The sequence below is a fragment of the Dermacentor andersoni genome, chromosome 6 (assembly GCF_023375885.2).
Source record: "Dermacentor andersoni chromosome 6, qqDerAnde1_hic_scaffold, whole genome shotgun sequence".
Taxonomy (NCBI): domain Eukaryota; kingdom Metazoa; phylum Arthropoda; class Arachnida; order Ixodida; family Ixodidae; genus Dermacentor; species Dermacentor andersoni.
Window position 1 is genome coordinate 54,718,828 of NC_092819.1, and position 11,175 is coordinate 54,730,002.

At 49.4% G+C, this 11,175-nt stretch overlaps 1 protein-coding gene across 1 annotated transcript; it reads left to right on the plus strand.

The window, feature by feature from the left end:
• LOC126522854 (neprilysin-1-like) lies at positions 1–6,022 on the plus strand. The gene is made up of 2 exons (XM_050171692.3): positions 1–1,268; positions 4,374–6,022. The coding sequence occupies exons 1-2, from the start codon at positions 418–420 to the stop codon at positions 5,794–5,796; spliced, it is 2,274 nt and encodes a 757-aa protein (XP_050027649.3). The 5' UTR covers positions 1–417; the 3' UTR covers positions 5,797–6,022.
• The last annotated feature ends 5,153 nt before the right edge of the window (positions 6,023–11,175 follow it).

Consider the following 11,175-nt stretch of genomic DNA (forward strand, 5'->3'; position numbering starts at 1 on the left):
ACAATAGGAGCCCGCAAATGAGGTGGGGAGTTCGAGGCAGGTGAGTTAAGCCCACTACCCCCCCCTCTAGCTTGCCTGGGGGGAGGAGAGGGGGGCGCAAATCACATCCACATTTCCATGTCCACGTACTAAGGGCACCTAGTACGTGGACAATCGTCAATCGTCAATCAAAGCAAACAGCACAGAAAGCTTCACTTTCATCGATTCCCACAGTACGTGGGATCCGCAAATATTTGTTTCGTTGCGTCTGCGTTTTCAGTCTCGAACCCTTGTTTATCTACCTGCTGTATAACGTATACTTATCATCATTAGCGGTTACATATATGACGTCAGCGAGCGCATTTAGTTTAGCGCGCTTCAACAAAACTTGCTTCTTGCCACTACTCTCGAAGCTCGTCCAATGCCTGCGCTTGTGAGATGTTGCTCGCCGCTACGGTACTGCAGCGTCCTTTTTTTTTTGTTTTTGTTTTTGTCTCGGCCTTACGCGTTCGGCCACTTCGTGCAGTGTCCTCAGTGACCGGGACGCAATTTTGCCCTTCATACACATGCACGCGGCAACGCCCGCAGGAAGTGGACGTCGTCAACTACAGCTCCACCGCGAGGGACGCCAAGGAGTGGCGAAGGCTGGCGGTCCTCACCTCCCTCGCCATCGTCGTCGTGGCTGCCTTCACCCTGATCGCCTACGCCCTGCCCGCGCCCAGACTCGTGCGCCTTGTCACGAGGTGGTGCGACACGGACGATTGCCGTCACCACGCGGCGTTGCTGATGGGCGGCCTGAACCGTAGCATCGACCCGTGCCACGACTTCGAGGCGTACGCGTGCTCCGCGTGGACGCCGGACGCCCGGTTTCCTGTCCTTTCCAACGCGCTCGACGACGTCGCCATAGCCTGGCTGACAAGACTCGGGGAGCTGCTCGACAGAGGCGCGAAGGAAATACCGGCGGCGAGGAAGCCTCGGGCTCTGTTCACAGCATGCGTCGCCTCGGCCGCCGGTCAAACGAGTGCGGAAGACAGGCAGCGGTTCCGGAAGTTCCTCCAGGAACTGAGGCTGTCCTGGCCGGAGACGCCGGCGAGCAACGTGACGGCGCGCAGCGTTTTGGTCGACCTCTCGCTGCACTGGGACGTGTCCCTGTGGTTCCACATTCGGGTGACGCGGCACCCGTTCGCCACCGGCGCTCGCCGAATTGTGTTCCTGCCCGGCAGGAAGAGTGACGTGCGCTTGTTCGTCGGCAACCATGCGCGCGTTATGGCGACCGGCAGTTACGGAAGGTGAGTACGCTTCGTCGAGTACAGTGGTAACGCACAGAGTGGGAATTTGATGGCAGCGCATTAAGAGGTTCGGTCACGTGACTCTCACGTGAACACTCGGAGAAGCGCTGCGACGTCACGTGACGAACGGTCAGTAGGTGCGCACAGCGCAAGGTCGTGGGTTCGACTCCCAACGAAGGTCGTAGGTTCGAGTACCTTAACTCTACCTGAACTGTGCCTTAACTTGGCCTTAACACCAAGGTTTGTGGGTACGGGTGTCTTGCTTAACTCTATCTTAATTAACTGTGCCTCAGTTAACTTTGCCTTATTTAACATCAAAGGTCGAGGGTTCGACTCGCATCATGGGTCGGGTGTACGAGTGCCTTAATTAACTCATTGACACCAAAAGCGGTGGGTTCTATTCCCACCACAGGTCGTGGTTTCGAGTCCGTTAAGTAACTATATCATAATTAACCGTGCATTAATTAATTCGGTTTAATAACACCAAAGGACGTCAGTCCAAGTACTTTAATTAACTATATGTTAACTGCGCCACTGGCCGTTGTTGTTTAGTGGCTATGATGTTGGGCTGCTAAGCACGAGGTCGCGGGAACAAACTCCGGCCATGACGGCCGCATTTCGATGGGGTCGAAATACGAAAACACGTACCCGTGTACTTAGGTTTAGGTGCGCCCTAAAGAACCCCAGGTGGTCCAAATTATTCCGGAGCCCGCCATTACGGCGGGCCTCACAATTGGGTCGTGGTTTGGCACGTAAAATTTAAAATATAATTTTTAACTGTGCCTTTTGGTATAACACCAAAGGTCGTGGGTTCGACTCCCACCGAATCTCGAGGGTTCGTTGACTTTTTGGCACAACGCCAGATTTTCCGCCTCATGAGCCGTATAACGCTTTTGCAATAATAACAGAAAAACGCATATATCGAGATAATGAGAGATTGCACAGAAGATGCCCCAAAACAATATTTCCTCTAACGATGTAACACTAAAGGGGGATGTTGGACTGAAAGTGAGCTTGAAGTTTGCTTACAAGTTCGCGCGCTAGCAGCCTTGCTCTTGACGTCATATAGATTTGGGCAGGCTTTGCTCGAAACAAATTAGGGATGACATTGCACCAAAGCAACAAAATACTCCGCGTAGCAAAATGTTAGAAATATTTTTGGGCAAAAGAGGCTCAAACATGCGAAAATACTTCGTGACCTGCTCAGCTACTGGTTACTGCACGCGAAGTCCAAAAGGCGAAAGTGTGTCCTTCGTTTTCTACGCTAATACCCATTATTTTGATGCGATAGCATTCGTAGGGTATTTTACACATATTCCGGGGCCGTTTTACCGCCTACACTGACCATTGGTAGGTAGTCCACGGTCGAATGGCTAGCGCATCGGACTGCTGTGCTGAGGGAACAATGTTCGAAAACAACCATCGGACTAACTTGGCTCGGTTAAAGGGACACTAAAGAGAAAAATGATTTCTTCTGCATCAGTAAGTTACCTCTCTGGCCCGCCAAAAACACCACTCTTACTATGATAAGACGCTTGGTAAGCCAGAAAAAGCGCAAGAACGAAAGACGGGTGGCGACGCCTCCTTAAAGTTCCCGCACCTGGTCGCTGTGACCTCATGGATTCTGATGGCATCTTCTAGGGCCTACTTAATTACATAGCGGTACTGATGGACTACAGTGTTCTAAGGGAACCAAATATTAAACATGGCCAGTTTCGGGAACCTTTACATAGCCAACGCGGCCCAAATGCGAAAACATACTTTGGAATCCCTGACGTCACACTCACGTACCGGCGTCGGGGTTTCGGCGCGAAATTCAAATACTGGTACTTCGACCTTCATTTTCTCATCTAATAACCAAACTACTATTTTGAAATGACTGCCTGCAGTGTTCTCAGACAATGCTTTATTAGTCTACACTCATTTGTTGTTTCGCTTTAGTGTCCCTTTAAGTAAGTATGTCTAGTATGTTGAAATGTGCATGTATATGCAGCTCTTCAGCGAGCCTCTTTCACGTCAACATGTGTCACTGTGTAGATGCGGGATTGGCTAGGTACCGCTGTCCGATAAGAAACTCTTAGACGCCGACTTGGAGCACCGGTTATATGCCACACTGTCTGTGCTGGTGTTCAATGTACCTTTTTCTTTTTATAATGTCAACTTGGGTCACGGTGTGTCAACAGGTGTATGCCGGCTATTCAATGAACGTCTTTGACGCCAACTTGGGTAAATGTATGTGTCGCTGGGAATGTGCCGCTCTAGAACGACGAAAAAGATCCCTTAAGGTTATCAGATATTGAGCGGAATCGAGCCCACGTCACACAAGGGTTCCTCTTGGACGGCAGCAACATGCTTTAGAGGGATGTGCCGCAAATGCACTGGGTGTATGTCCCGCTTTCTAAAAGAAAGTGTTTTATGCAAATGCTTTAGCGAGATGCGCCACGCACGTGCCATGTGACGAGCTTCAATTAACCTGTCGTTAACTTGGGTCGCCAACTATATAGGGGCACCGACACGCCACACATCTCGCCTCGGAGCTCACGCACGTACTTCTTGGCGGCGCCACTAGATGGCACAGCGAGTTGAGAAATAATAGTTACTGTATGTACATTCTATGAAAGGTGTGGTAGCATATACAGTAACTCTAAGAAATAGCGCGAGAGAAGAAGCCCGGTTTCTGCGTGACGCGTTTCTATAAGCGTTCGCACGCACCGGCGCGCCACGCTTTTTGGAAGTCACCTATACAGGCTTCGCGGCGGCAGCGCTAGATGGCGCAGTGATCTAAAGGAAGTGCGAAAGCATTCGGGTTCCGCTGCGGCACACGCCTCGTACATAACTCGTTTCGACGGCGGCCGTATCTGCTGTGTCGCTATATTGATTCAATGCTAAACTCATTACCGCCGACAGTCATCGATGGATTCGGCCAATATTTTCCCTCCGAGTTAAATTGTTATGCACTGACTTGCATTTGTTCGGCGTAGCAACAAAAAAAAAAGATTGCCGAAGTCCGTTAAATTTGTCTTGGTCACTCATTACGTTCAAGTTAACGTACTTAATTGACATTGTGCAGTTTAACGTAACTCTAGGTGCATTGCGTGTGCGCAGATACTGGAAAATGGTCTACACGTTTCTGACGGGCCACCAGCCGGGACCCGACGTCGTTGGGGCCATAAAGAGAAGCGCCCAAGTTCAGGGACACGCTGTAGCCGTTCTCCGCGAGATTGCAACGTTCCGGTCGCACTCGGCTACATCTCTGTTACGCCTTTCGGACAAGCTGGGAGAGCTCGAGTTCGGCCTCTGGCTAGCAGCGCTACGTGAGCACCTACGGCCGTACGCGCCGCTGACGCCCAATGACGACGTTCTCGTGACGGACGCCCACCTGCGCGCTGTCGCCGACTTCCTCGACTCCACGGGCAACGCGGACGCCCTGTCGCACATCTCCTGGCATTTCGCGCAGACCTACTACGTGCTCCTGTTCGACAGCACGCTCCTCTCGGACGACATAAGGGACGACGCGCACGCGGACGCGTCGTCCCGCCTGGCGACGCTGTGCGCCATGGAGGTCGACGCCGTCTACAGCCACCTGGTGGCCGCGCTCCACGTTCGGATCCGGCTTTCCTCTAGCGCGCGCGCTGACTTCGTCCTTCGCACGGTGACGCGGAAGGCCGCCGCACTCGCGAGCGACACGTCCTGGTTGGACCCGGATGCGAGACAGTTCCTAGCACTCAAGCTGGAGTCGGCGTCTGTGCGTCTCTGGCCCCCGGCACTAGCGGCTGGGACGACGGCCGACTCCTTCGATGAGGCCGGCGCGTTCGAAAAGCTTTACGCGTCCTGCCCAGAGAGTGAGGCGAGCGTCGTTAGCTTCTGGATCAAAGCTCGCTACTGCCTGCGCGAACGACTGATGGTGGTGGGTCGACGCCGATACGACGCGGAGGCGCTGCTACCGAACTTGACGCCCCGCCTCGCCGACTACACGCCGCAGCTGAACGTCGTCGACGTCTCCATCGCGGCGCTGGCGGCTCCTCTCTACTACAGCCGAGGGACCCTGGGCATGCTCTACGGCGGCCTCGGCTTTCTGTACTCGCTCGCGCTGACGAGTGCGCTGGACGAGGCCTACCAGTACGTGCACCCCAACGGAAGCGTGAGCGAATCGGGGTCTTGGATTTCACGGAACGCCACGGAGGCGCTCGAGCTGAAGCAGCAGTGTGTGGAGAGCCCGGGTCACGCGACGAAGTGGGTCCGAGGCACCGACATTGCGGCCGTAGAGCTGGCATACGCGGTCTTTCTCGAGCAGTTGCTGAAGAGCTACCAGTCGAACTTGACTGCTGAGCTCGACGACGAGAAAGTCTTTTTCATGACTCTTTGCCGCACGACTTGCTCTAAGAAAGGCGACAAGGTGACACCATGGCCCATGGTAAACTGTAACGAACTCGTGGCCAACTTTCAAGGATTCTCGGACGTGTTTAATTGCCGCAAGCCTTCGCCAATGATTACGGAAAATAAGTGCAGGTTCTTTGGATCGGCGTAGTGGAAGCTTTTTTAATTTTTTTCCCGTAAATATATGTGTCAGTACAATGCTGACCTTTATCTTAGTTTACTCGCCACCTTTATAGTTGCTTATACATGTTCTGTCAAGAGCTAATTAAATTTGAATAACAAGGCTGACTGTCATACAGAATTAATTTCTGCAATATCCACTCATATTAACGTATCTTTACTATCCAGCAATAAATCTATGTTGCTGTTTGGTGGTATTCGTATAGATGCACTCAGTTATGTTAGCACTTACCACTAGGACTACGGCAAATAGCATGTATAGCTGGAACTAAAATAGTTCAAGATGTTTTCAACATGCATGTTTTAGTTGTCATTCAAACATGTCCTCACATCTAAATGAATGGCACCTACATCAAGCAATACTTTTTACTGTAGGCACACTTCGAACATTAAATTGAGCAGCAAACGAAATATCATACTGTGTAATCTGCAGCAAAAAAAAAAAAAACTAAGCGATAAAGAATCTTACAGTTTCTAAACAAAGACACAATTATCGTAGCCAACTTATCATGTGACACTGCAATGCAAATGTTCAAATGCATCTTTAAAAAACAAACTTCATACTACAACATTCCTTTTTGAGCTAGTATGAGCTACCTAAAATGGTTGTCACTTTGTCTTTCAATATTCAAGACATTACATTTCGATGTCTGCATGGATAATACTGTCTGCTTAGCATTAAGTAGAGTATAAATATTAGTTTCGTATTTTTGTACTCAACTATAACATCCAACATATATAGCTGACTGGGCTGCAGGTACCAATGTTTGCTAGCCACTCTTGTGTGCATCTAATTGAGTTCAGTAGTTTCGCAGCCAACTATCACTAGTGACACGCATACCTCCAACCTGCGTATTCAAGCACATTATTTCTTGTGGTAACCCTGTGCTTGCTGTTTTTGATGTCCCCGTGGGAGCAGAAATGCTGGCGTTGACATTTTGTGAAACTACCTTTGAAACAGTCTGCAGGACACTTATTGTTACGAGCAACTTCTTTCAGCTTGACTGCTGGTACAAATTTTTCTGCGAGAACATAACTTACATGATATAGCGAAATAAGACTGTTACCTCAACCGTCTGTGGCAGTCGGGCCAGGCAGCATTCACGGGAAAGGAACCGTCAAGAGGCGGGCGCGTATGTGGTGGCTGTTTGGGGGAGCTTTTGGGGAGCGTTCAGTAGCTGCTTGAGCGGCGTAGCGTCACATGGTGCTCCTTCTTCGCGCGAAATGGACACTACCAGCCTGCGGATTTTCACCTAGTCCTACGGACCTCCACATATACTCGAAGTCGTGCGTGTTATCAGCGCTATTAGAGCCTATCTTTTGTGGCGTTGATGTGGAAGTATAGTGCGTAAGGCTTTCGTTTCTTTGTTTCGAGAGCACGTCTGCGCTTTTCGATGTGCTGAAATCGACATGTTAATAGCACCGCCTAAATTCGATGCCTTGTGGTCTTTGTAGCTGCACTTAATGCGCAAGAGTTCGCTTGTCAAAGCGTGTCGTGCAAGCGAATTGAAAGCCTGTGGGTGCATGCAGTGCCTGTAGCATACTGTATATGCCGTCGTGTTGACCCACGCAAGATAACTTGAAGGAATGCGAATCTCGCCTCGCTGCCCTAAGGTTTCTGCGACGCTTATCTTGAGGCTAAATAACGTGACATTGCGTTTGCATGTGCGATGCCTATTTAGTGTTTGTCATGAAAAATCATGCATTTGTCAGAACCTGTTGATGAGCACAACGCTTAAGAATTATTGAGAGGCCCCAAAGCGTCTGGTCCAATATTCAGCGCCCAAACAATAGTTAAGCATGTCCCATTTCTGAAACTTACATAGAACGTGTCTGTACTTCGGATACTAGAGTGGGACCATAGCAGAATCAATTGTGACCTGGCCGCACAGTTCTTCGGTGAATGAACTTATGCAATTCAAGGAAGGACATTTTCAAGTACCCGTACAAGACTCATTGATTCGCATCTTACGTTTGGCACAACCAATAATCTACCATTACAGCATTTCACAACAAAGTATTCCTATTTCTGTTATATCTGCATCTGAATTGTTCCATAGAGTTTGACAAAAAATGAACTGTAGGGATACTTTTGTCTACAAAGTGCCCGCCTTCTGTGAATTATACAAGCTGTCTTTCCTTGTCTAACTTTTGTTTTATTTCCTGTTGCAGATACCAGCATTTCGCCTCTTCATCTGGGTTAAATTTAACAGGTGGACATTACTTTCGAAATGAGTAGTAGTGCATAAGTTGCTAGTTGACAGAATCGTGCCAATTATCTTTTTAATAACATTAGTGCACATATGTAGCAATGGTGGAAATGGGTCCGTCATCATGCAGGGCCTATTCAGTCGGAACCAACCAGTTTCAAGATATACATCGAAGAATACGGCAATTAATGCCTCGGGGCGGGGGGGGGGGGGGGGGGGTGTCAGCTAGTTTCGTGCTGCACTGCGAATATATGCAATGCTAAAGGGATGTAATCAAGACACCAACTCATTTTGCTGACACTGACTTCGTATATTTCGAAATTTGTGCTAGCTACAAAATTGGTTCCGATTGAATAGGTCCTGAATGTTGACAGCCTCTTATACCGCCATTACAACATGTGTCCTAAAGCGATTAATTAAAAATAAAGGTAGCGCGATCTTTTCAATTAAATGCTTCTGCACTTGCCACTTAACCAGTATGTAATGTCCAACACTTAAGGTAACGCTGTTGAAGAAGCGGAACGCGCTGGTGTCTACGACAAAAGGCCGTAGAAAAATCGACGTAAGAAAAAGCACCTGGTACATGTGACTCAAAAAAGGAAAAGAAAACATAAAGGAGCCGTGGCCAGCCCGTCTGCCGACCGCCTGTCGGTGGTCGGCAAACGGGCTGGCCACGTGCAAGAACCAAGCTCGGCCCTACTTTTTACCTGGCCATGGGCGTCGGCCCGATCTCCTGCCGAGCTTTTTGTTTGTTTGTGTTTGTTTTTCTTCTTGGGAGCATATAGACCGCTTATAACGTAAATCGCCGGAGTTGCGAATTTCCGCACTATAAGCGGTACCGCTGTATGACTAAAACAAATATTTTTTTCAAAGGCTGTGCACGTTCAGAACATGTAGACCAAGCGGCCGAGTGTGCCCCGGATTCGAAGCTTACGAGGCTTACATCTGCACGGATGTGCCGTCACTTTCGTTGGCGAGGTGCTTCCTCCGCTTTCCGAGTGCCGCAGAGCCACACTGCGAAGCATTTCGTTGCATTTGCGCCAAACCGCAGCTTTGGCCGCCGACTGCCCACGAGGCGGCACTCTTTAGGCCTAACAGGCGCGGGGCTACGTGTCGGGCAGCATGCAGTCACAGAAAGCTCGCCTTTGATATATGTTAGTACCCGTAGACGGAGATGCACGGAGATCACAAGCGCACATGCCGAACTGGCGCCAGCGCGCGTGGTGCGGGGTTCGCTGGGGATCAGCCGGTATATAACTATACCGCGAACGCGTGTAGCAAAAGCTGGTATGTGCGCGTGTACTGGAATATAGGAACGGCGAGCGCATCATTTGTGGACAACGTTCCGAACCGGTGAACTTGTGGAACGCAGTTTAAAGTGGCAGCGTCGTGGAGTCGAGGCGCCTCACGCGCGCTATCTGCACTTCGCGACGGCGCGCATCGCGACAAGCGAACGTGAAACGCACTCGCGGCCTCGATCAATTTTTCCCGCGGTGCTGAAGCTGTAAAAGAAAATAAACAAATTGATTTGACCGTCGAGAGTCGTTTTAACAGCCTGCCCGATAATTCAAACATATTTTGTGGCCCCTTCCGCGTCCGAAAGAAGATCAGTCGGCGACTGTATGTACTTTTCGCACACGAACTTAAAGGGACCCGAACCACCCCTCGGGCTTGGTGAAATAACCTAGTCCGCCGGTAGCATACGCTGCTGTGAACAACTCAGCCAAGCTTTGCTGACGTACGCATTGCGTGTAGCTCGCAAGCGGAGCATGAAAAAGTCACCTTTGTTTCAAACGTTCTGTTTTCAACAGAAGGCCCTGTCCTCACTCTCTTCTGGACGCTTTATTTCGTAATAAAGCGGATTCCCATGCGCGGCTGCTATTGGTAGCTGTGGTCGGCTCCGTAGCGTAGATGCAGCGGCCGCCGCGGGCTGCCGCCACGAGTCCATTGCATTAGATAGAGTAGATAGAGCAGTTTTAGAGTAGCGGCCCAAAGAAATAACGTCAAAGCCATTGCACTTGCGCGAGACGCAAACTGCTTTAGTGCTTTGCGTCAGGCACGCTATTTCACTGATTTAGCGGGAGCCCCTAAAGCTGCTCCAAAAGCTTTGCATCAACAAACATGGCAGCACCCATCGAAGCGACATCTATAACCTAGCACCAAACTGGGCCCGATTCGTGGTAACACGTGAAGTTCGTAACCTAGAAGTGACTGCAGTTATCACTTTCTCAACTAACGTGTAATAAAGACTGATTCATTAGATGCCGCTGATTCAGAATTCCATTGCCGATTTCATGGCTTCTAAGCCTAACATGGCTTGACTGATGAAGGCACGTAAAGTTGGTTACACAGAACTAAGCGCAACAGATTGCTTGCTGCTAATAGAATAACCTCTAAATTGTAATTAAATGTGAAAACACAAAAGTTAGTTACTCTTCTCATTATAAAATGGTATATTTTAATTCAATATTTCTAATAGCTTTCTTTCTTTGATGCCGTAGTGGCACTGCAAGCATAATACACTATCCTCAAAGGCAAAGCCATATTCTAAAACTCTTCATTCCTGCGTGCCCAACGCTAACACCCATAAAGCTCTTTGGGGCTCGTATTCGAAAACTCACAATTGAAGAAGGAACGGGAGCACAGCGGAAGCCGTGTTTGATTGCCAATAACTCCGCTTCTGCTGAACTTATTGGAGTACTTTTTGTGGCAAAGTATTTCTGAAATGGCCTATTTTCATTTCAAATGCCCTTCTCCACTTCGATAGAAAGTGGTTCAGGGCCCCTTTAAAAGCCAAAGAGTGACAATGCACGCACATTTAGTGCGGACTGCACACCACTGACAAGCGACCGGAGCAAAAAGCCAGCTGAGCCAGCACGCTACCGCCGCGGTTTTTAACGTGATAACATTAAGGGCCTTGTGTCGCAGAAAATCTGGTGTCGACATCCAGCACCGACCAATCTGGGAGCGAAAATTGCCATATATATTTGGGTATATGTATATGCCACGCCTTGCTATATGACATGTGGTATATGCGGGTTATACTGCCACACAACGCTATCACTAAAGTTGCTCAGGCCTTGTCTTACATTCCTGACAAAGTTATGTCTCGGAATTTTGAGAATGATAGCCCACGAACA